At 36.9% G+C, this 27,101-nt stretch overlaps 1 protein-coding gene across 14 annotated transcripts in view; it reads left to right on the top strand.

Moving 5' to 3' along the window:
- Positions 1 to 27,101, top strand: part of DLG2 (discs large MAGUK scaffold protein 2) — a 1,856,054-nt gene that overhangs the window by 1,459,227 nt on the left and 369,726 nt on the right. For all 14 annotated transcript variants that reach the window (XM_081064693.1, XM_081064694.1, XM_081064709.1 and 11 more), the window contains one exon: positions 14,932 to 15,000. In XM_081064693.1, coding sequence (XP_080920819.1) covers positions 14,932 to 15,000 — 69 coding nt within the window. The remainder of the gene's footprint in view (positions 1 to 14,931; positions 15,001 to 27,101) is intronic.

Genomic DNA, 27,101 nt, shown 5'->3' with positions numbered 1-27,101 from the left:
TCAACCTAAATCCACATTTCTAGCATCTTTAGCTATGATATGAGAAATTCAGAGCCCTGGGTTTGATCAAATATTTTTTTTCATATCTAGATCCATGTATTTTTCCCATAATGCGTAATTTCTTCATTGTCCACAATTTCAATTTCCAACAATTGATCTTCATTAGTTCAATGTTATAAATTGTCTTTCTTAAATTATCAGAACTTTTAATTTATCAGAGATCAGCTAATAAATTGTGTTCTTTATCATTTTTTTACATGGGAGGATCAAGATATTTTCTAGCATTATTAACCTCTGGGCACAGTTTTTTATGATATTATTTTCCAACATCTAAGTTTTCCATTAATTGCTCTAAAATGTTTGGTACACCAAATTGATTTGAAAGGACAGAAACCTGGGGCCCATTTGTTATGAAGTTCTACTTCATTTTTCTTGTATAAAGGATACCTTTACTTTATCATCCATGCTTTCTAGTTTAGATGAGTATCAAAAACTCATAGACACAGACAATAGTTTAGTGGTTACCAGAGAGTAAGGGGGGTGGGGGGTGGGAGATGAGGGTAAGGGGGATCAAATACACGGTGATGGAAGGAGAACTGACTCTGGGTGGTGAACACACAATGGGATTTATAGATGATGTAATACAGAATTGTACACCTGAAATCTATGTAATTTCACTAACAATTGTCACCCCAATAAATTTTTTAAAAAGTAAACTAAGTGCAAATTTTATTTTATAATTATTTTCTTACTTTTACAGTTATCTCTCTCTATCTCACCTAATTTGGCAGCAATATTTTTTTAATTAAAGTCTATTGGGGTGACAATTGTTCAATTGTTAGTAAAGTTACATAGATTTCAGTTGTACAATTCTGTATTACATCATCTATAATCCCATTGTGTGTTCAACACCCAGAATCAGTTCTCCTTCCATCACCATATATTTGATCCCCTTTACCCTCATCTACCACCCTCTTCCCCCTTACCCTCTGGTAACCACTGAACTATTGTCTATGTCTATGAGTTTTTGTTTCTCATTTGTTTGTCTTGTTCTTTTGTTGTTTTTGGTTCATATACCACATATCAGTGAAATCATATGGTTCTCTGCTTTTTCTGTCTGATTTTTTTCTCTTAGCCTTATAGTCTCAAGATCCATCCATGTTTTCACAAATGGTTCCATATCATCTTTTCTTACCGCCAAATAGTATTCCATTGCGTATATATGCCACAACTTCTTTATCCATTCATCTATTGAAGGACATTTTGGTTGTTTCCATATGATGGCGACCATAAATAAAGCTGCAATGAACATTGGAGAGCACATGTCTTTACGTATAAATGTTTTCAGATTTTTTGGGTAGATACCCAGGAGACGAATTGCTGGGTCATATGGTGGTTATATTCGTAATTTTTTGAGGAACCTCCACACTGCCTTCCATAGTGGCTGCACCAGTCTGCATTCCCACCAACAGTGTATGAGGGTTCCTTTTTCTCCACAGCCTCTCCAACACTTGTTACTATTTGTATTGTTGATGATAGCCATTCTAACTGGAGTGAGGTGATATCTCATTGTGGTTTTTATTTGCATTTCTCTTATGATTAGTAATGTGAGCATTTTTTCATATGTCTATTTGCCATTTCTATGTCCTCTTTGGAAAAATGTCTCTTCAGGTCCTCTGCCCATTTTTTCAATTGGGTTGTTTGTTTTTTTGTTGTTGAGTTGCATGAGTTCCTTGTATATTTTGGATATTAGCCCCTTATCAGAAGCACTGTTTGCAAAAATCTTCTCCCATTCAGTTGGTTGACTCTTTATTTTGTTGATGGCTTCTTTTGCTGTGCAGAAACTTTTAAATTTGATATAGTCCCATTCATTTATTTTAGCGTTTATTTCTGTTGTCTTTGGAGTCAAATTCATAAAATGCTCTTTGAACCCAAAGTCCATAAGTTTAGTACCTATGTTTTCTTCCATGCAGTTTATTGTTTCAGGTCTTATGCTTAAGTCTTTGATCCATTTTGAATTATTTCGGTACATGGTGACAGATAGCAGTCCAATTTCATTCTTTGCATGTGGCTATCCAATTCTGACAGCACCATTTATTGAAGAGGCTGTCTTTTCTCGATTGTATGTTTTGCGCTTCTTTGTCAAAAATTATCTGTCCGTATTTATGTGGTTCTTTTTCTGAGTTCTCAATTCTATTCCGTTGGTCTACGTGTCTGTTTTTCTGCCGATACCGTGCTGTTTTGATTATTGTTGCCCTGTAGTACAAGTTAAAGTCAGGCAGTGTGATACCTCCAGCATTGTTCTTTTTTCTTAAGATTGCTTTGGCTATTCAGGGTCTGTTGTGGTTCCAAACAAATCTGATGATTTTTTGTTCTATTTCTTTAAAAAATGCCATTGGGCTTTTGATGGGGATTGCATTAAATCTCTTTATTGCTTTGGGTAATATTGCCATTTTAACTATGTTGATTCTTCCAATCCATGAGCATGGAATGTCTTTCCATTTCTTTGTGTATTCTTCAATTTCTTTTAAAAATGTCTTATAATTTTCAGCATATAGGTCTTTCACATCCTTGGTTAAGTTTATTCCTAGGTATTTTATTCTTTTTGCTGCAATTGCAAAAGGAACTGTTTTTCGTATTTCTTTTTCTGAGATTTCATTGTTAGTATATAGGAATGCAATGGATGTTTGTACGTTGATTTTGTAGCCAGCAACGTTACTGTACTCTTTGATTTTCTAATAGCTTTTTGGTGGAGTCTTCAGGGTTTTCTATATATAGCATCATGTCATCTGCAAAGAGTGACAATTTAACTTCTTTATTCCCAATTTGGATGCCTTTTATTTCTCTGTCTTGCCTGATTGCTCTGGTGAGGACGTCCAACAATATGTTGAAAAGCAGAGGTGATATGGGACAGCCCTGTCGTGTTCCTGAACATAGAGCAAAGAGCTTCAGTCTTTCACTGTTAATTATGAGATTAGCTGAGGGTTTGTCATATATGGCCTTTACTATGTTAAGGTATTTTCCTTCTATACCTATTTTATTAAGTGTTTTAATCATAATGCATGTTGTATCTTGCCCAATATTTTTTCTGCATCAATTGATATAATCATATGATTTGTGTCCTTTATTTTGTTTATGTGATGTATCACATTGATGGACTTGCGTATATTGAACCATCCTTGTGCCCCTGGGATGAAGCCCTCTTGGTCATGATGAATAATCTTTTTAATGTATCGTTGTATTCGATTTGCTAGAATTTTGTTTAGGATTTTGCATCAGTATTCATCATAGATATTGGTCTCTAGTTTTCTTTTATTGTGTTGTCCTTACCAGGTTTTGGTATCAGGGTAATGTTTGCCTCATAAAATGAGTTAGGCAGTACTGTCTCTTTTTCAGTTTTTTGGAAGAGTTTGAGCAGGATTAGTATTAGATCCTCTTTGAAGCTTTGGTAGAATTCACTAGTGAAGCCATCTGGTCCCGGACTTTTGCTTTTGGGAAGGTTTTGGATGACTGATTCAATTTTGTTACTGGTGATCGGTTTGTTTAGATTTTCTAGTTCTTCATGGTTCAGCCAAGGAAGGCTATATGTTTCTAAGAACTTGTCCATTTCTTCTAGGTTGTTGAATTTGTGGCATATTGTCCTTCATAGTATTCTTGGATGATCCTTTGTATTTCTGTGGTGTCCGTGATAACTTCCCCTTTTTCATTTCTGATTTTGTTTATTAATGTCTTCCCTCTTTTTATCTTAGTGAGTCTAGCCAAGGTTTATCAATTTTGTTAATCTTTTCAAAGAACCAGCTCTTTGTCACATTAATTTTTTCTATTGTCTTTTTGTTTTCTATCTCATTTGGTGGTCTGCTCTGATTTTTATTATTTCCTTTCTTCTGCTGACTTTGGATCTTATTTGTTCTTCTTTTTCTAGTTCTTTAAGGTGTAACATGAAATTATGTATTTGGAATTTTTCTTGTTTTTAGAGATAGGCCTGTAATGATATAAATTTCCCTCTTAAAACTGCTTTCACTGCATCCCAAAAATTTTGGTAGGATATATTTTCATTGTCATTTGTTTCTATGTATCTTTTGATCTCTCCTCTAATTTCTTCTTTGACCCGGTCGTTCTTTAAAAGTATGTTGTTTAGCCTCCATGTATTTGTGTTTTTTCCTGCTTTCTTTCTGCAGTTGATATTCAATTTTAAAGCCTTGTGATCAGAGAATATGCTTGGTATGATTTCAATCTTCTTAAATTTGCTGAGGTTAGTTTTATGTCCCAATATATGGTGTCTGTCCTTGAGAATGTTCCATGTACACTAGAAAAAAGTGTATAGTCTGATGTTTTAGGATGAAGTGCTTTATAAATGTCAATTATGTCCATTTCATCTAATATGTCATTTAGGGATGCTGTTTCACTATTTATTTTCTGTTTGGATGATCTATCTATAGCTGTCAATGATGTATTTAGGTCCCCTAGTATAATTGTGTTTTGGTCAATTTCTCCCTTTAGTTCTGTTAGTAGTTGCTTGGTGTATTTCAGTGCTCCCTGATTGGGGGAATAAATACTGATGACTGTTATGTCTTCTTGTTGTATAGTCCCCTTTACCATTATGAAATGTCCATCTTTGTCTCTTGTTATCTTTTTCACCCTGAAGTCTATTTCATCTGATATCAGTATAGCTACACCTGACTTTCTCTGGATACCATTTGCTTGGAGTGTCAATTTCCACACTTTCATTTTGCGTCTATGCTTGTCCTTGTAGCTGAGATGCATCTCTTGGAGACAGCATATGGTTGGGTTTAGTTTTTTGATCCAATCTGCTACTCCATGTCTTTTTATTTGTGAGTTCAGTCCATTTATATTTAGAGTGATTATTGATATGTGAGGATTTCCTATCATTCTATCTTTAGTTTTCTTGTAAGACTGCATCTCCATTGTTTCTTTGTCTTTTTTGTTGTTGTCTATTATTTCCATGTGGTTGTATTCTATGATGTTTCCCTCTGTTTCTTCTTTTATTACAGTATATGTTTCAGTTGTGGATTTTTTTTGAGCAGTTACCCTTAAGTTATGTAAAAGAAAGTTTGATATTTAGAGTATTCCATTTTCTTCAGCATGCCTACTTTCTCCATTCCGATATTCCTGTTCAGGCCTTTACTCTCCCTTTTTTTATGTTTTGGTTGCCACAAATTGTCCCCATTGATGGTTGAATAGCCTCCTTTAGTATTTCTTGTACTGTAGGTCGTGTATTAGAAAATTCCCTCAGCTTCTGTATGTCTGGAAAGATCTTCATTCCTAGGTCTTTATTCCTCCTTCATATCTAAAGGATATCTTTGCTGTGTATATTATTCTTGGCTCATAATTTATCTCTTTCAATAGTTTGAATATTTGGTTCCACTCCCTCCTGGCTTGTAGAGTTTCTGCTCAGAAATCTGATGATAATCTAATGGGCTTTCCTTTGTAGGTTACCATCTTCTTTTCCCTGGCTGCCTTGAGGATTCTTTCTTTGTCGTTGATTTGACAGCTTCAACACAATGTGCCTTGGAGAAAGCCTGTTGGGGTTGAGGTATTTAGGTGTTCTATTTGCTTCTTGGATTCGAGGATTCAGTTCTTTCCACAAATTTGGGAAGTTCTTGTTGACTGTTTGTTTGAATATACTCTCTGTTCCCTTCTCTCTTTCTTCTTCTTCTGGTATGCCCACTATTCTTATATTGCTCTTTCTGATGTAGTCAGAAAGTTCTTGTAGATTTCTTTCATTTTTTTTAAGTCTCAGGTCTCTTTCTTCTTCCATCTGTGTCATTTCCAGGTTTCTGTCTTCAATGTCACTGATTCTTTCCTCCATCTGGTCAACTCTGCTACCTAAGTTGGCTATTTCATTCTTAATTTCTTGTATTGAGTTCTTAATCTCCAAAAATTCTATTTGGTTCTTTTTTAAAATTTCAATCTCTTTGGTAAAATGTTCATGTTCCTTGATTTTGTTTCTGGGTTCATTAAACTGCCTTTCTGTGTTTTCTTGCATCTCGTTGAGTTTTTTCAGAACTGCAATCTTGAATGCTCTTTCATTTAAGTCACATATTTCCATATCTTTAAGTTCATTTTCTGAAGACTTTTCACTTTCTTTCTGAACTGTCTTGTTGTGTTGGTTATTCGTGGCAATTAATGATTTATTATTTCTCTTCCTAGACATCTACAGGAGTGGGTTCTGCAACAGATTGATAGGAAGAGGTCTTTCTTTTGTTTTCCAGCACATGTTGGTAAAATGTTTTATTTTTCTCTCCAACTGCAGCCTTTTTTCTCTCTGACACTGTAGTGTTATGTTTTCTCTGCACTATTCCAGCTTTTCATACAATGGGGAGATTCCCTGTAAGGCGGGCTTCTCCTCTGTTAACAGTTAGCCTGGATCATAGGGCGCCACCTCCGTAATGTGATATGGGGAGCTTTTGAAGTTCCAAAGCTCTTCCTGCACCAGTTTCAGAGCCCGTGTGTTTCAGCAGTTCTGTTTACTCCTGCAGGGATCCACCCAAATAGTTTTGGATATGGGTGGGGTGAGTTGTGAGAGGTGGCCCAGAGCAATGGCAGAGACCACCACCACTGCCTCCTTCCAAAGGAGGTCCTCCTTCCAAAGCTCCCTCCCATTTGCTGGAACTAATTGGGCTGCAAATCTGTGTCTGGGGACCATAGTTCTCAGAACTTCAAATATTCTGTTCTTTGGATCTGACACTGCTGCTCTTCTGCTTCTAGCACTGGGCAAGTGGGTGCGGGGCAAGCTCTGGGAAGGTAGGGAGGGAGCGGCTAGTCTCAGTGCCTAAGGCTTCCATTCTCTGCTTGGCAGTGAGGGCTTAAACCACCCTCAGTCAGACTTCTTCCCTCAGTCTTTGCTCCGAGGTCTCTTCCCTGAGCATTGGGTTCAGCCGTGTTATATGCTGCCCCTTCAGCCCTGTGGGCCATAAACAGAGCCCTAGCAATCCAAGTTCTTCCCTTTCCCTCAGCTGCGGTAGTTCCGGGATGCAATGTGCTTGGAGCACTGAGCTAGGTCTGCGTCCTGCGCCCGCAAGGCTCAGTCTCTGCACTTCTCCCTTCCTTCCTCCCCCATTCATGCGATTCACCCACCTTTAGGTGAATTCAGTAGTGGGCCTCTTCGTCTTGCCTGTCTGCTGTGCAGGGAGTCATTTGTGGAGTTATAGTTTTTCAATTTGTTGTAAATTCCAGGGGAGATTTACAGAGGCTCACCTCATGCCGCCATTTTGATCTAATCCTCAGCAATATTTTTAACAACAAAAAATTGTTGTCTTTCTAGATCAGTTAATTTACTCTTCATATAAACAATTTTTTACACACTCATTTCATTTTTGTAACATTTAATTAAATTACATGATTATAAAAATGAACAAAATAGAAATAAACGGATTTGAGAACAATTACAACTGATTCTTAGCATACAAGTCCATGGAAGGAATGGAAATAAATGGGCCATGAGCACTCTATTTTGTGTGGGCATCAGTCAGCTTGTCACTGAAGGGATGGAGAGGACTTGTTAAGCTGTAAAAAGATGCTGACTAAGAATGCTCAAGATTGAAACTTGTGGACTATTAAACGAGGATGATCTGTGATGATTTGCTACAATGAATGGTCCTTGTCTATTATTATAATTAATAACTTGCATGAAAATATAAAAGGTGTCTTACTATATTTGAAAATGATACATACTAGATAAAAGAGTGCAATTTTGTAATAACTAGCATATCTTAAATGCTCAATAAATATTTATTGAGTTGGTTATCTAATGTTAGCTTAACAAACTATACAACTAAATCAAAATCAATAGCATTAAATTTGAGAACGGTGGATATTAATAACTATGTTGAGTTTCCAAAAACCCACTGTTCAAGTACATAATATATTTGATTTTGAATCATTTGATGTCAAAAATATATGAGAGGCTAGGTTGACACTAAACTTAATAATTCAATTTGGCACATGTTAAAAGTCCATGTTATCTTTGGCGGCTCTGAGAAGAGTATAGAAAGTCAGCATCTCATGGTATTTAGCCCTGATTTGACATATCTAGAACTCTGAAATCATTTCAAGTTTCTGCAATGTAAGTAATAATAATAAAAAAATAAGAAAGAAATTAAGAGTATACAGAAAAAGATAGGTAGGAATTTTGAAACTTTTTCATAAAGAAATAACCAAAACTGTTAGGAATGTTTACTTAAGGAATTAGTTGCAAAACAGGAAAAGAGGAAGGCCAAATATGAGATGGATAGACTCCACAAAAGAAGCCATAGACATGTGTCTACAGGATCTGAGCAGGGCTGTTGAGAACAGGACATTATGGACCTTACTAATTCATAGGGTCACCAAGAGTTAGAGTCAATTCAATGGCACTGAACACATAGACAATGCAAAGAATAGCTGTCATTCAGTGAGTATGCTAAGGACAGACAGGAGTTACACCAAGTGAAGGAAGAACTTGTCAATAGTTATAGCAGCTCCTCTGTACACTATATTTCCTATATATGTAGCAGGCACATCAAGCTAATCTTGTATAAAACCAAACTCAATTATACATCTACACATGTACTTTCTATCTACACATGTACTTTCCTATACACACATGTACTATTTGGTTCTGTTAACAGTGTAGTCATCCTCTCAGTCAATGATAGAACTCAGCTCATTTTTCCTCATCACCACCCAGCTTCTAATACCAAAGTCAATCTATTTTTAAAGACTTGTTTGGAAGTTCTAGTAGAGAACACTATTACCCCTATACCTTGGGAAGAACAGGTTCCTTCTACCTAGGGGATTGTTAACTTTCAGAAGAAATGTCCCCCCATCCAGATCACTAGAATCAATTCAGGAGAGCAAAGTGCCCTCTCTATAACCTCTTCTTATTCATTTTTATGTTTTACCTCCAAGTGTGTTCAGTGTATCCCATTTTCCTACTCTCTGCCATTATCCAAGTTTAGGCATTTATTAATTTTCTCCATCATGATGGCTTCCCATTAGTCCCCCTGCCTGTAGATTTCCTCCTCTTTCTTCTATTGTCCAGAGTATTTTCCTATTTACCATTCTGAATCATAAAAGTTACAATCCTGATCCTCCTCCCCTCTCCCATTTAGCAACCTTGGAGACCTCACTATTGCCCCCAAGATAAGGTCCAGACCTCTTGACATGGTATTCATTCCCCCACATGATTTACCCCTAGTTAGCTTTATGACCTCATTCCTGGCCCTGCTCTGGCCAAGCTAAACACTCCAATTCTTACAGAACAGCACATACTTTTCACCCTCCATGACCTTGATCATCATACTCTTGTGGCATCTCAGAAAGTCCTCTTGTCCTTCTCCACCATTTAAAATACCTATACATCCTTCCAGATCTACCTTAGATGGTTTGTCTATCAAATATACCTGGAGATTGTTTTGAAAAATATTCCCCATATGAAAAGGTACCATATGGTTTATTTGATTTCACCATCTTCTTTATTATCAAGCATTTATTGATTACTACACTATGAAGCAATCAAAGAGTCATCCCAAGCATCTAACATAATCTCTGGTGTGTAGTAAGTGACCAATTAACATTTGCTGGATGTAAACAGAACATATAAATAATCATATAACACAACTCATGTTAAGTATCAATGAAACAACAGGAGGAATATCCAGCTTCATGGAGAAAGATGATGATCTTTTGGTTATGTTACATTTGAGGTACTAGTTGAATATCCAAGAAAACATACTCTTCATTTTAAGAATAGCCACAATTTAATGCACATACTTGAAGAGAGGGAAAGTAGACAGAAAAAGAGAAGAAAATAAATATTAAGAGAGCAGATAAATTGTGGATACAGGTATTGAAGAGAAAGGTGAGGAGTTAAATATGACAAGGAGAGATGCGAGTTCTTCAGAAATGTGAGTGCAGAACGAAATAGAATATTGAGAACACATCAGGATGTATTTTAGTGATGGATGGGACTTTACGAGGCGTCTTAAATAAGTTTATTGTCACCAGTTTGTTCATCAAAGACACAGAAAAACATTTTTAGTGCTCTTCGTTAAGATAACAGTTTTAACATTACAACATTTTGGGAAGACCCCTTATCCTGCCTCTCATTGATTTAAGAGAAAGAGAAAATTAAAAATCCATTTATCACCACCAGTTAGGACCTTGTGTTCCATGTGTAATGAAACAATTTAAATTCAGATGCTCAAAAAAATTAATTTAACACAGCAACAAGCGTGCATGTTTCAATATCATTCAAATGTCATTTTCTTAAGCAATGGCTAGGGAGTCTTTCACTTGGGAAATCAGAGAGTTGTTGGGAAAAAGACTCTACTGGTCTCTGGATCATTGAATGTTATTCAATGACAGCATGATTTAGAAAGGCAATAGGGCTGTTACCTCTCTCTGGGTCTTAAAAAGTCTTAGCAAGATTTACCTCCACAGTTATCTGATTTGACATGTCAGCCTAGCTACCTACGTACAGAGTTGGTTTTCTACTGGGTGACAGGGACTTTTTCTCCAGCATCAGTGCTATGACGTGATGCTGAGCCTTTCTCATTCGACTCACCCACCATTCATTGTCACTTAAATACTCATAAATATCCAGGGCTCACTAATGAAGTGGTATGGATAGGACAGAGAAATCCCTCTATTACATGATCTTCATTTTTAAAAAAAAAAGATTTCCAAAAGCCACTGACATGCAAGTTTGACATACATAGTGAAACTAAAGGGTGGTATTTTATGTAAAAAAAAAAAATACTGTCAGTGGTTTTTAGTGAGAGTTCAGCATTTCCTAATTGAGTGTCTTGGGTCCTCTACATGGACTAATCACAGAGCTTTGATTTCACCTTTCTGAAAGGCAACACGGTTTGTCTCAAAGGAATAAATTTTGGAGTTGAGAAACTTGGGTTCTTCTACTCTTGCTACCTACTCACTGTGAAACCTGGAGCCTTAATTTAATTTCCCTAAAAATGGACATAATAGCTAGTTCTCAATGTTGCTACAAAGTTTAAAAGAAATCAGGCATGGAGCCTTACAGATAAATGGAACTCAATCCATGATATTCATCATTCAAAAGGACGCCTATGAAGCATCTTCTGTGGGCCAGCCCGGAACTGAGAATGTGGAGATGGATAAGCCCTATTCCTTGCTCTTAAAGCACACACGACTTAGTGGGAAAAACAGGCACATAAAGAAAGGGTGGTGATTCTTAGCCCTGGCTGCTATTATACATGTGCGCAAAAGATGATTTCAGGTACAGAGCAGCATGTCAGCTGTGCTGGGGCGGTCGGGAGGCCTGTCATACGATGCTTCATAAAAGAGTTGAGGGTTTTTTTGTTTTTGTTTTTAAGACAAAGAACATTCTGAGTACTTAGCTCTCCAATGTTGAAGCTTTAACTTTTAGCTGTGCCTTCCTCCCTTGATTCTTCCCATGGCAGTTCTCATAATTCTCTCTGATTGGCCTCTCGGCCTGAGGAGGTGGAAGAGCCAAGCAGTGGTTACCTACAATTTCTTAGTCATGGTAGAACTAGCAACATGCTGTCCATGTAGCCAGTGATATGGAAATAATGGAATCTTTTTGGTACCAGTTATTGTCACCGTCAGGTAGCTCCTAATAACCACGGCAAGTACCCCCAATGCAGATACTACTTAAATGGAACTGTGAGGAAATAACAAAAATTCCCCTGCATCCAAAGGTTTTGACTGTCAGATAATTCATTGTGGTTGTCTTAGTAGAGTAAAAGGGTAATTACATGTTCTAAAAGTCTCTGTTTGTTCCAGACTTACATGTTGAAGAAACTGGCTGACTTTTCAGGAGTCAAATTCTCTGAGCACTTCGTGGTACCTTTTGCCTTTAATAGTGTCACTAAAACTTTAAAAGGGACATTATTAGAATAATTAAAGGGAGAATAATAAAGTAGTTTAAGGTAGTGATAAGTAAGGTGAGATTACTAAATATTTCCTTGTTTTAATTATGTGTGTTAAGCTAATGGTGAGGAAATTATGAGGGATTCCAGTTACTCATTAATCTTAGTTAGTGAGCGTCGTTGATCTTTACCTGTGAAGAACTGTTGGTACTTTCTAAACCAGTGGAAGATAAATGATAAAGGAAAGGATTAAATAGTTTATGTGAAAGAAATGCAGTTAGCAGATAAGCACGTAGAAAAACAATGATCCTTCTCACTAATAAATAAAGAAATACTCATATATCTGTAGTATTATTTGTACCAATTAAATTATCAATTTTTTAAATATTATGTCAGTACTTGTAAGATTGTAGTGAAACTGGTATGTATATATATGTATGCATAAATATACATATATATGCATACATACACGTACGTATATACATATACATATATATGCTGTGTGTGTGTATGTATATTTAAAAATATTTTAGGGCAATAAAATGATATAAAGCTTTTGAAAAGTGCTTAATAACAGAAATCAAGAACCTATACATTTTTTTTGGTAGGGAGTGTACTTTCAAAGGAAATTGTCAAATAAGGAAAATTAATTGATATGGACATGTTCATTGCAACATTGTTTATACTGTCAAAACAATTGAAATAACCCAATATCCAACCATTAAAGCAAGTTTAAATAAATTATATCTTCATAGGAAATAATATTATATAACACCAAAATAACAATTATGGAGACCCTATCAGAACTTCTTAAATTATAATGTAAGCAGGGAAAATACGGATATATAGTTATATATATTCTGTGTATATATAAAACTATATGAAACACATGTGGGCATACAGAAATTCATAGAGTGGAAAGTACACACAATTGGCAACAAGACAGGCTTTAGTTTTAATTCTGGCTCCATATTTGCAAGCTGTTGGTTTCTGACAAGTTATTTATGTTCTATGTGTTTAGTTTTCTTATACATAAAATGGGGCTACTCATATCTATCTTACAGCCACCTGCAAGAATTAAATTAGATCATTCTGTAAAGTCTGAAACAAGGTCACGGAATTATGGGTGAAATTTTTTCTCTTATTTTGATTGTCATCTTATAATGTTTTTGCAATAGAAAATATATTTGAATTTAATATTAGTCACCAAAGTTATGTTACACTCAGAAATATGCACCTTGTGTCACAGACTATATGGCTAACTGAAATGACCTAAGTAATAATTTTTATTTAATACCAAACATCTCAAAGTATACACTACTAAATCATATTAGTTTACTTACTTAACAAACCCTTATGTAGCTTTTATTACCATGAAACAGGTATTGTTCAAAAATACCTCACTCACTGAATTATCATAACAGCCCTGTGAGGAAGGTACTACTATATGCTAGTCTTACAGATGAGAAGCTGACAGAGAGCTTTAAGTAATTTGTTCAAGGTCCCACTGGGATTGTGGTAGAGCTAGATTTTGAACTCAGGCAGTCTGGCTGCATGGTCCATCTCCTGAATGTTATGCTACTTTACAACTGGTCAATCAAAACATGTCCAGTGACCATATGGGGTGCTGGCATTGTGAGGGATGACAGAAAACAAAGGACACAATGCTTTACTTGAAGATCATTCTCTGAGATTTAGCTACAGACCCCGAATTCCGCTCCCTCAATCTCAAATAAACGCCATCCATGTCACAACTAAATGCTATTCACAGGGAGCTAGCTCTTCTCACCCCTAATGACTAAGTTATAAATTTAAATCTGCAGTCTACGGATTGACCTTCCGTGACAATGTCAGTCAGTGTTTTCAGAGTATATATTGAGAAATCCTAGAGCTGTGCGAAGGAGCGTAGTGCTCTGCAAACATTTGACTCGAGTTTCTCTTTATACATATATCTTTGTATACACACCTTATATACTGCTTGTATATGTAACTAATATTACAGCTCAAGTATTAAACTAATACTGCACATTAAAATTACATACTGAAATATGTTTTATCTTACATGTTAACACATAGAAAACCCACCATGAATTCCTCCTTGCGGTTGGATTGTCATTGTGCATATCTCAGAAGAAAATGTCCCTTTATCTCTTTCTAACTAAAGAGTACTCTGAGATTGCAAAGCATATTTTTACAAACCTGAAAAATTGTTACCATTTGGGAGGTAGTATGAGTATGATATGATGGTTAAGAATAATTGCTCTAGAATCACACAAATCTAGATGGCATTGCAAGCACGGGTATTTACCACACGACTTTGGATAAGTTTCTAAACCTCTCTGTTAAATGGGACAGTACATACTTCACAGGGTTGTAAAATATACAAGATGTAAACATATAGACTTAGAAAAGTGCTCAATAAATGTTAGATATTATCATTTTTATCGCAACCACTTATCTGTAAAATCAATCCTTTCTTGTTACCATGCAACCAAAGCAAAATATGAATTAATTACATTAACTTAACGTTGATATGCAACTAGAAATCCCATTTTTCAAGTTTTTGTGTTCATCCAATAGTTGAATTGTTCATGATTAATTGTACAAGTGTTACAAATTTGAACTAATAAATTTATACTAGTAAATACTACTCCAATTTGCAAATTCACTGTTTTTAAATTTTTGTTTGGAAAAAATATTCTGCATTAAAAAATAATACATTGCATCATAATGAAATTTGTTTTGATGCTCTATGTTGTCTTATTCCAAGGGGGAGAAAAATTACCTTTTCCAAATATGTTTGTTTCTTTTATGTCTACCTGTCATTTAAAGCTTACTTTTGACTAATACATATTGAAATCAAATTATGTGGAAATAGTAGCCCCTTATCTGGTTGAATGTTGTGTTTGGGGAATGATTCTACTTATCGCCAAAGTACAGTGATTTAATCTCTACCTGTTTCTTTCAAGATTGGTTCTTTTCTTGACAACAGGACTGATTATCATGTTTGAAGACATTTTACATAAATGATCTATATTTGTTTTTCTTTCTTTTCTTACAGTCATTCCCAACACAGCACTGCAACCCGCCAGCCTTCAGTGACTCTGCAACGAGCCATCTCACTGGAAGGGTAAGATAAGACTAATATAGAGTCTTCTCTAAACTAAACAGTGCAGCCTCATCATTTTGATCATAAAAAAAGGTTCTCCTTTCTTTCCTTCTCTCCCTTCCCTATCCTTCTCTCTCTCTCTCTCTCTCTCTCTCTCTCTCTCTCTCTCTCTCTCTCTCTCTCTCTCTCTCTCAGTAAATATCTATAAAACTTATGTTGTGTGCCAAACACTGTGCTATGTAGGTGATTTAACAAATCAAATAAGATTTCTTCTTTCCCTTCAGAGAGCTCATTGTCTAGTGGGAGTGACAGAAATAAGTACACATACTGGTATACAGCATAAGCATCACAGAGGATATACATATAAGGGATTAATGGAGGATTTGGGAAGGAAACCTGGCAGAGAGTGGGTATCAGAGAGGGAGGGGGAGGGGGATCAGGATGCTTTCAGAGATGATATAACTCTTGAGCTGAGAACTGAAGCATCCAGAGACATTTGCCTGACAGATATCGGAAGGAAGAGAAATCTGACCAAAAGAAAGAGCATACGCGTAAACATGACCCCATGAGCAAGCATGAGCTGTGAAAGGCCATTGAGTAATTCAGGGCTGAGGCACAGGGTGTGTGAGGCAGTGGATATAAGAATGGAGATGTTGGCTGGGCAGGCTTATATGAGAGGACTTAGTATTTTGTATTTCTAAATTCCCCAATCAGATAAAAGCCGGAGAGGTTGGGTCAAAGGGGGTAATATTTCCCTCCACTTGCCTTATAATTGCAACTGGTTTAATTGAGAACTTTTAATTGGTTAATGTATAAAAATTAAATTATTTTATTTTTCCAATATCTATTACCAACTATACTTTGTTTAACCCTATTTCCCAATTAAGCTTTCTTAATGGCATTTCAAGTCAAACCTCTAATTTTATTATTTCTTAGTCCTCTCCATTTTAAAATCTTATGTTTTATTCAGACCGCTGTCCCTCCTTCCAACATCATTAAGACTTGGGTTCCACCAAAGGATTCTGGAGTTGATAGAGGTGTGATCTGCAGTCTGTCTTTCTCATGCCACCCTCTAGATCTTTCTTTCTCTTAGACTTATCCTTTGGTTGTATTCGGCATAAATAAGGAAGTGGGAAATGGCATTTCTTTAGCATTCTACTGTGGCTGTCTCCTTTCTGCTGGTTATCTCTAATAATGTAGCCTGGGCTGGTAGAGAACCAAATATGCACTATGCTATGAGACTCAAATAACTCCTTCAGCCACGTGGTGCCCTGGGAGACTCGACTCTCTCTTCCCAAACACTCTGAGTGTTAGCACTCTGTAGTCTTCTGATGTGCTCACCACTTTGCCCAAGCTGCCACAACCCTTCACAAGCTCATAGTCCCCTTTCTCTTCTGTCCTCAGAAGCTTCATACGTGAAGCTTTCAGGCATGAGGAGCAGCGTCCTTCTTTCCTGTCCCTCACGGGGAACTTCCCAGGGATAGTCCTTACCTTCTCTTTCCCTGACTGACCTTCCCCTCTTCTCTCCGTCTGGGTCTTTTCCAACCTCTGGAGCAACAGGGCAAGTCAGCACACTCCATGACCAATTGGACATCCACCTGGGAGGGAGGTATTAGTCTTTCCTTCATGGAACAGCATACATTTTATAAATACTTTTCATGGAGTGCCCTTTCTTGCCTTCAGCTAAGGAAACCCCTTGAGTGTCCCCAAACTCATGGGAAGGTAAGTGAAAGGACTATGACCTCTCCATGAACACAGCACTCCCCACAAAAGGATACTTCCTTTTCCTGCTAGCTCTCTTCTCTTTTGGATGATAAAGAACATCAAACCACTTTAGTTCCTCTAGTAACAAAGAAAACAAATAAATAACAACAACAACAAAATAGAGAGATAGAGGTGGTAGGCTAAACATGAACTGAGCTCTGGAGAATTAAGTAACTTATTTCTCAATAGGACACTATCTCCATTGCAACATTTGTTTTGGTCCATTAAAAAAAAAAAGACACAATTTTCAATCAACATATCATAGCATTTTGTTCTATAATATACAAGGTGGTCTAGATCGTGGATCCAAGATGACCTACCAAATTTAAATCCACACTCAGGAATTCAGTAGCTGTGTGGCAGCAAGTTACTTGGTTTCTTTGTGTCTCGGTTTCCTCATTATTATGTGGTGATACTAATAATATTTCTCAACAGTGTTTTTTTTTTCAAGAATTAAATTCATATATATTATTTTTTATAAAAGTAGTGACATTATATATGTATTTGTTATAGTAGTTGTTCCTGTTCCTATACAAAATATATACTTAATTAATCAGGCAGGAGAATTTCTCATTTATATTAAGAAAGGATTTGTTAAAACAGTCAAGGACTGGTGTCCTCACTATACTTTGGAGAGCCATATTCCTGTACTCACGGGTAATAATCATTTGTGAAAGCAATCCAAACATTGTTTGAGTCTGCTTCGTTGCCTTGTTAATATTTATATAAAAATATTTCAATTACCAAGATTATATTTAAATGCTTATTAAACACACCAGAGAATAACCTAAGCCTTTTCTACATATCAACTTATCTTCGGCTCCAAAACAAAGAACGGAGGAACAGAATAAGAAATGCTCTTTAATTTCAGATGTGTATACGTATCTTAGAATGTTCAAGACAAAGAGACCACTTAAACACACAAGAGGAAATAGTCTCTCCAGCCTGTGGACATTCTCCAATTGAACTTGAGAATGAATGTTCGTGAGTCAGCACCTGCATTACGAGTCGGTGCAGCCTTGCAGCTTCACTCTCCATACCAATCCCCTCAGTTTCCTCTTTCAGGAAGGTGCCTACTTTAGAAAAACTCTTCCACAAAACTCAGTTGCTGGTCACATCCTCCGAAGGACTGTGATCAGTTTTGAATTCTGCATGTTACACCAGATGTGTGGAAAGAGTCAGGGAAAGGACATCCAGGGTTAACAAAGGGATGGACGGCATTTTATTAAGAAAACATTGGCAGGGTCAGGATTCTACATTGACAAGGAAGGGAGCTTCATCATGTGCTCAATGAGATCATATTCAAAATGTGCAGCTTGTTGGAAGTAAATATAGTGCAAATTCATGGATATTCCTTCAAGGGGACAGAAAAGAAACTAATATTTATTGAGTGCTTATAGATGGCAGGCTAGATAGATCTATCTATATCTATCTCTCTATCTCTCTATCTCTCTATCTCTCTATCTATCTATCTATCTATCTATCTATCTATCTATCTATCTATCTATCTATTCACCTATCCATCCACCTATCCATTTAGCCAGCCAGCCATACATCCATTAATCTATCTGATTTTATTTCCAAAATAGTTTTATGAAACAGGCCTCCTGTTTTTTAAATTTTGATTCACAAAGAGATTAAATAATTTCCCAGAGCACTTACACAGAAAGTAGTACATCTTCTGTTTGAAATCAAATTTGACTCCACTGTACAACTCCATTCCCTATAATGTGGCGTGAAAAGGCTTTATTGAGCTTGTCATGACATTCATAAACCACATTCATGCTAAGTTAGACATAGTGAAGAACTTCCCAGGGTAAAAATGATAAACTACAACTGACTCCAAGCCTAGAAGTCATTAAACAGAATGAATAACCCATCATTTGGGATGGCTCTGGAGATCCACTTGCATGCTAAGTGTCTGAGGTGTTGTTTGTGGTAGAGGTGAAGGTGTCCAGTGGTCTCTACCTCACCTTTCTTGTTCCTTATGAAGATCTCTGTTGGCTGAGGAGCCGTCATTCCATATTTTGGTCATTAGCAGTAAGACTTCCTCTAGCTATACTAAATAATGGCATTTCCTTCTAAAGCTATTTCCAAATCTTTTCTTTTTTCTTATTCACAAAAGTGTATTAGCAGTTTGCCAGTAAGCATTCTGTAAGCATTTTGCACTGTTTTCCAGTTGAATGAAATGACTTCTGTGATAAACACAATCAGTAATTCTAATTCATTGCTAAAATGAAGCCCAAAATGTGAAGGCCTTAACCTGGCTTCAAAACACAAGAGTGACTCCTTCTCTAAAAAACAAAACACAAGTATTATCAGCTGTGTCCATTGTTTCAACTGATATGAAGCAGTTTGCCTCTATTTATTGAATAATGCACTAAGAAAAATATTCTGTTCCCTGCACTCATGAAAGAAAACTGACTCTAGAATCAAAGAACTGGTTTGGAATTCTGGTTCTCTGCCATCTGTTGTTACTGCGACCTTTCCAGTCTAAGCATGGGTTTCCTCCTCAGCCAAAAGGGAGAATAGCATAGGACTCACCAACTTTCTGTAAAAGTAGCAGGTGCATATTAGAACCTCAGTAAGTACTAGCTAAATGTATACTTAGTCCAAGTGTTCTGAGAAAACAAACAAAAATTTTATTTTTATAACTTAGATTAGTTTGAAGATCCACTTTGAACACTTGTTAAATACACACATTTGTATTTATTTATGTAAAACAGTTCTGGATGTAAAATAAAATATTTGAAGTAGAAATAATTTTGCATTCCTCAAATATTTAGAAGGGAATACTTCAGTAATTCTCTACAAAGCCCAGGACACTAAAGTCCATGTTATATGTGTGCAGCTGGCCATAAGATAGGAGATAATTTGGCATACAACCATTGTCACTGAATGCATAGTGGGAAAGTTGTTTTTCACTTTGCATATGCCAATGGGTCTTTAACAGGTTTTCCATTAAGGTGTTAGAGTATTGAGTATAGGTCGGCAGTCAGCTGAAATGGGAAATTTTATTATTTCCAAACTCTCCTTCCTAACGCTTTTGTGAAAAGCAACTATGTCAGATTTTTTTTTAAATGAGTGTACTTTAAAAGGCCCCGTGTTCATGTTTTTCACCTAAGTTGCTATTTGCTTGACATAAAATAAGTAGAAATCTTTCAGATTTCCAGTTAATTTGATCCAGGGAGGCAACAGAACTGTCTAATTGAGCGTCTACCTAATGTAAATGCTGTTTGTTTGTTTTTTAAATTGATAATCTGAATCATCTATAACTATGCGGACATAGCAAGGCAGAATAATATCCCCATTAACAAATTGACAGGTGTGGCTCACGCCTTAATCTCCTTTTTCTCCTGACACCCCATTAAAAAGGAGCTAATAAAATTAATAAAGGGACAATCCCATAAACTATCCTCAAGGAAACAGAGGTAATTATGGGAACAAAATAGAAATGGGAGGGGACATCCAAAATCAAAAGACTTCATCGCACTTCTGGATTACAGGAAGCAGGTGGAAAGTATAGATTGATGAAACAGAACAAAGGAGTTCCAGCCTTCGATCATCTGCAGGGGCAGGGCCATGGGCTATATGACTCCAGGGGGGACTTTGCACGTTGTAATCTATATGAATGTCATCTCCTAGAGTTGTGTTTCCAGGGAGGTCACCCACAAAAAGGCCCGCCACACTGCAGCAGCCTTGTAAGGAGGAGCCTCCGGCTCAGAAGGAAGTGGATCTGCCTAGCAGAACTCAGGAAACTCAGAGACTTCAGAATAGTGACAACAGATGGAACTGAGAGCAGAGTCTGAGAATAGGACTGCAGAGGCCCCCGCTCAGGATACACACCCCGGCATACAGAACCGCTGCCAGCCACGTACTTACGAGCACTTACCTACCAAGCAGGAAATGAAGGCTCTTCTCTAATGAAATACAATTTCTTCTGAGGAACCGAGGAAAGCTAGTTTGCGTGTTGCCCACGCAGCAAAGCCCTTCACAGTGTGTCAGTAACGGGGATAGTTTCAGATGTGCTCACCTCACCTGCAGCCTTTCAGTGCTCTTATCTACAACATCCCCGGCAGCATTTCTACTACTTCATTCTTAAATATGAGCAGATAGCCACGGGTCAGCAAAGATTTTAACAAAACCCACGAAATGACAGAAATAAGATTACAACACATTCACAGAAAAAAAAAAACACGATTCTCAAGGAAACAGAGGTAATTCTGGGAACAAAATATAAATTAAAGAAACACTCTAGTAAAAGCATATTTTTAGCAACATGGAGGTAACGACTAGACTTAAAACTGAAATGGTTAATAATCATTGACTCTGGGAATCCAGGTAGGATTCTTACAGATGACACAAATTGAATTTTGAGGAATATATTTGGAAGAAGGCAGAGGTTAAAAAAATAAAATTAAAAAAAAAAAAAAAACGAAAGAAAAGAAAATCATGTGCAAAAATCCAGAAGGAGTTGGCTTACACTGCAAAAACTAACAAGTGTATTTAACTACTCAAACAGCTTTTTTTCATCCAGGAGAATGTATACACTTTGTTTTACCTTAGAAGATCATTTTAGCAACAACACAAAGGCTGAATTTTCTAGTAACTAGCTTTTTCACATCAATGAAATAACTTCCCTGGAAGGTGTTGACCACCTTTTATGAGTAGCACTTAAGAAACTAGATGGCCATGTTCAAGGATAGTATAGAGGGAATTATTTAAGGGATGGATGATTTGTCTAATTAATTCTAACCAAAAATCTCTCCCAAATCTAGTAGTCTGTGAGTATACAAAGGAGAACCAAAAAGTTGTCCTGTCTACAAACAAATGCATCAAAGAGAACCCATTCTCTTAGGTTAACTTGTCTATGGTGATATCATTTATCATTCTTTCTTGGTGGGACAGGCCTGTCTCTATAGGCATAGCCATGAAACTCTGTTTGGCACAGAGACCCCTCTCCACACTCTAAGACTGATCCAGGCTCTTGAGACCATGGCACCTTTGGGGCCAGGGAGCCTCTGGTGTTCCCATATTGGGCCTGAACAGGTGTTCTTTCCACAGAACATTCTGGAAACAGGACCCCAACTGGAACCATTGGCTCTCGTATTCTCTACCCAATTCCTCTTGCCTTGATGAGAGAAGCTTTTTTACAGCTAGCATATATCCGGGGATGGTGCTGACTTAAAAATACTTAGTCTTCTTAGTATAAGTGCTTAGATATTTGGTTCCAAAATACAGTCACTATCGAAACTGGAAGCACTATTGATCCCGAGAATCAAGAGACCTAGGTTCAAATCTGTCACCTCCTGTGTACTTTTTTTTCTTCTTTTTTTTCTTTTTTTAGCAAATCTCAGTTACCTCATGTACAAAGTTAGGAAGCTGAGTTAAATAAAGTGTCTTAGATTCCTTCCAACTCTAACATTTTATAGGTTTGTCAGTTTTAAAGATTTAAAAGTTTGGCTTCTGGATTTAATAGGAACATCTCAGACATGGAGCCCAGGGACCACTGGGACCTAGACAGCTGGCCCTCAGGAGCAGCTCGTTGGCGTGAGTCATCGCTAACTACACACTAGCAGACCCAACCGTCTTTCTGAATTCGTAATCCATGTGAATGCTCAACTTCCTTCAACACACTTTCTTACTCTGCCCCTCAAAAGCAGTGCTAAGCAGTGTTTCCCAGAGTAACTGAGGGGCCTGGAATATTGAGAAATACACCAAAGAACTCTCAGACTTGGAAAAGTTTTATTCAGGTTGTTAGTTGCCGGGGTCACTGGTCAAAAGTCTGAGCCTTAGTTAACCACCGAAAAAATTATTAGTTTCAGGTGTACAAAAAAATGTAATAGTTAGACATTTACACCCCTCACAAAGTGATCTACTACCCCAATCTACTACCCCTCTGACATTGTATAGAGCTGTTACAACGCCATTGACTATATTCCCTATGCTGTACTCCATATCCCGTGACTATATATATGTTAAATCATAGTTGACAATCAATATTATTCAGCTTCAGCCTCTGGTGTACAGCGCAGTGGTCAGGCATCTACACAGCCCATGAAGTGGTCTCCTTAACAGGACAAGTACCCATCTGACACCCTACAAAATCTTTAAAACAGTATTGATTATATTCCCCAAACTGTCAATATCCCCGTGACAATATTGTGGCTACCAATTTGTGCTTCCTAATCCTTCATCTTCTCCCTTATTCCCACCTCCCCCCCCCATCTAGCAACCATCAGTTTTTTCTCTACATATATCTCTGAGACTATTTCTCTTTAGTTTGCTCATTTATTCTGTTCTTTAGATTCCACATATAAGTGAGATCATATGGTATTTGTCTTTCTCCATCTGACTTATTTCACTTAGTATAATGTTCTTTAGGTCCATCCATATTGTTGCAAATGGTAAGATTTCATTCTTCTTTATGGACGAGTAATACTCCATTGTATAAATGTACCACAGTTCTTAATCCAGTCATCTACCAGTGGACACTTCGGTTGTTTCCATGTCTTAGCTATTGTGAATAGCACTGCAATAAACAAAGGGGTGCATATAATTTTTCGAATTAGCATTTTGGATTTCTCTGGATACATACCTAAGAATGGAATTACTGTGTCATAAGGTAGTTCCATTTCCAGTTTTATGAGATACTTCCATACTGATTTCTATAGGTGCTGCACCAATCTGCAATCCCACCAACAGTGCACCAGGGTTCCCTTTTATCCACATCCTCACCAGCACTTGTTTGTTCATTTATTGATGATAGCCATTCTGACTGGAGGGAGGTGGTTTTTATTTGCATTGTGGTTTTTATTTGCATTTCTCTAATGATTAGTGAGGTTGAGCATTTTTTCATATGTCTGTTGCCCATCTGTATGTCCTCTTTAGAAAAATGTCTGTTCATATCCTCTGCCCATTTTTTAAATTGGATTGTTTATTTTTTTTGGTGTTAAGTTGAATGAGTTTTTATAAATGTTGGATATTAATTCCTTATCAGATGTGTCATTGACAAATATCTTCTCCCATTCAGTAGGATGCCGTTTTTTGTTTTCTGTTTGTTTGTTTGTTTTTTGGTTTTTGGTTTTTTTGTTTGTTTGTTTTTCAAGCGCCTCTTAGTTTTATTGATGGTTCCCTTGCTGTGAAAAAACCTTTTAGTTTGATGTAATCCCATGTTTATTTTTTATTTTATTTCTTGCTCGAGGGGATATATCAGTAAAAACATTACTAAGGGTAATGTCTGCAAATTTACATCCTATATTTTCTTCTAGGAGTTTTATGGTTTCGGATCTTACATTCAAGTATTTAATCCATTTTGAATTTATTCTCATATATGGGGTAAGGAAGTGATCCAGCTTCATTTTTGTGCATGTATCTGTACAGTTTTCCCAGTACCATTTATTTAATAGACTGTCTTTACTCCACTGCAAATTCTTGCTTCCATTGTCATAGATTAAATGACCACATAGGTATGGATTTATTTCTGAGCTCTCTGTTCTGTTCCATTGACCTATGTGTCTGTTTTTATGCCAGTACCATGCTGTTTTGATTACTATTGTGTTGTAGTATGATTTGATGTCAGGTATTGTGACACCTCCCACTTTGTTCTTATTTCTCAAGATTGCGGTGGCTATTCGTTAACCACAGAAATTTAAGTGACTTCTCCTAAACAGAGGAACAAGCTGGGTTAAATGGAAAGGATTTTTGTGTATCTTTAGAATATATTAAAATAATATATATATAGTTGTCATCCTCTTCTTTATTTCGCTTTCCTGCCAGCTGAACGGTTTATTTAGGGAGAATAGAGGAAAATTAAGGAGACAAGCAACTAGATGATTTTTAGAAATGCTTGAAAGAAATTAAATCTCGCCCCACCCTCTATCTTCCCCAAAAAACATATTTGCTTGTGATTTATAGTCCAATAAACATAAACCAGCCTCTCATGTAGCTCTGGGTGAGAATCCCAGAGAGCTAGGTTCAAATCTGTCATCTCCTACTGTGCTGAAGGCATCCTAGCTGCTTGGAAGAACTAAGGGTGGTTACAAAACCCTCCTCCATCCTGGGAGGTGGGAGACAGACCTTCAGAGCTTAAACCTCAGGGGACTCATAAGGAATGATCAGAGCAGCAGATAACCCCAGTTCTGTTTCCCCCAGTTTGCCATCATGTGTTTGCTTTCCATTTCTCCTTGTGTCCCTGCAGTCTACACCTCTGCTTCTGGTTGAACTGTCAGCTCATTTTTCTTAACTCCATTTCTACTGGTCTACTGCTTCCTTTTTCTATTTCCTTATTCTATAAGACATCATTTCCCAGGCCTTGTAATCTTTCTTCCTTACATGTGTAGAGCTGAAAATATAAAAGATGTCATTACAGCAAACTTTAAAGATTGTCCAAAATTTATCAGTGTTCAAAAAAATGCTGAGGCTGCAGAGAGTTAGGGAATATTTAAGGGCTACCACACATGGGATTCTAATTCTCTCCCAGGGCCTGGATTTCTCACGCCATCTGCTGTTGAAGTAATGTCCAATTTCTTGTATAGGACAGAAGTTTTCAAATTGGAATTTCGAGTAAAATAGCGAAAAAGATTTGATGAAATGGCATTGAGAATCTAGATTTATGTTTTTCTAGGTAAAGACTTTTATAAACTTCTATCATTATTAGTCCACAAAAGAAAGGATTATTTAAATAGTAGAAAGTAGGAAAGACATAAAACAAAGAATACAGAGCACTCCATCATGACAGCAGGTAATTCAGAGACACAGACAGTAAAGTTCACACAGGATATTTTCTGTATTCAAATGCTAAAAATATAACATTAATTATTGCATATTTAATAGTAGCTGATATTTTGTAAGTGCTTTATATGGATCTCATTTGGTTCTGATGACAATTATTATTTCTGTATATGGGCATATTATCCCACTTTATAGATGAGGACACTGAGGTTTAGAGAAGTGCCTCAGGTCACACAGCCAATAAGTGGTAGAACTGGGACTTCAACTCACATTTCTAAATCACCACCTTCTCCTGCCTCCTCAGCATTATATGTGTTTTGTTATTACAGGTTGGTCAACATGGAGGGCACAGTAAGACCTTGAAATATAATGTGGAGCTCAATATGATTTCTGGGAGGTTTGGGAGGTTTCAGTCACTATAAAGTCATTGTCAAAAATCCAGTTTCATGCAAGAATGTTAGTTAATAAAAGTAGAATGACCACCTAATATGATTCCACTAACTTTCAAATGTGCCGAATTAAAAGACAGGGAAGAATAAAATTTCCACACCATTGGCATCTGTTTTACCCTGCGGGAATAGGAAGAAATCCAGAAGGGACAGGTCAGGAGATTGATTATCCAGAGCTGCGGGGCTCCCCTGTATGGTGGCTTCGTACACTGAGGCTGCTCAGTGTCACACAGCTGGAATTTATCTCTGAGGGATACCACAGATTTCACTAGGGAATTTTGTTTAGGGTTTTTTCTTTTTTTTTAATATAAGTACTCCTTATTTTCTGTGCGCAATTCAATGCCAACATATGTAATTACTTATCATCACCTTGCATAACTTCCCTAAAAACCTGTTATATTTTAATAAATTGGTTTAATACGGGACTCAAAGTAAATTGTGAGTAAACTTCCTCCTCACTATTATATGATTAAACGTACAACAAACAGCATTCTGCAGAATATTCAACTAGAAAGTTGCCCCTCTCAGTAAACACTCATAATTATTAATGCTAATGATAATACTATTACCCATGAGGTTGACTGAGATGGCATTGAAGAGCTAGTTAATAAAGTGAATGATCCCAGCAGAAATATCACAAGCATTCAGTCATAAATTGAGGCTAGTAAAAATGAATACAGAAAACATAGTCCCATGACAGATTTTAGTTACCCAAACTGTCAGAAAGATTTATCAATTACAAACCACCTAACTGTAGTCCTAGCACCAACCTCCTTTTAGTGCCATTATCCCTTTTTGAATACTGCCCTTTTTCTAGTATCTTTCTAGTATGAGGGCTGCCCTTGCTGACTTCAGCCCCTTGATGATCAATCAATAAATTCAGCTGGAAATACGATGATTAGTCAGACCCTCACCCTAATGCAGACCCTAACCCTGCCCTCAGTCTGGTACGAAGAAGCAGACATTAATCAAATAATCACACGAACAAATGTAAATCTCTGACTAGGCCAAATTCTGTGAAAAGATGGCCTGTGCTTCCCTGAGAGCTAATAATACAGAATCTGACCTTGTGGAGGGGGTCAGGGAGATCAGGGAAATCTCCGAACAATGAGTAGGGTTAACCAGGCAATGAGAAAGGGCCATCATCAGTGGTTGCACAAGCAAGGCTTACAAATC

This window comes from Rhinolophus hipposideros (genome assembly GCF_964194185.1).
Source record: "Rhinolophus hipposideros genome assembly, chromosome: 10".
NCBI classification, from domain to species: domain Eukaryota; kingdom Metazoa; phylum Chordata; class Mammalia; order Chiroptera; family Rhinolophidae; genus Rhinolophus; species Rhinolophus hipposideros.
Note: the sequence above shows the minus strand (reverse complement) of the source record. Positions and strands in the feature narration are given on the sequence as shown.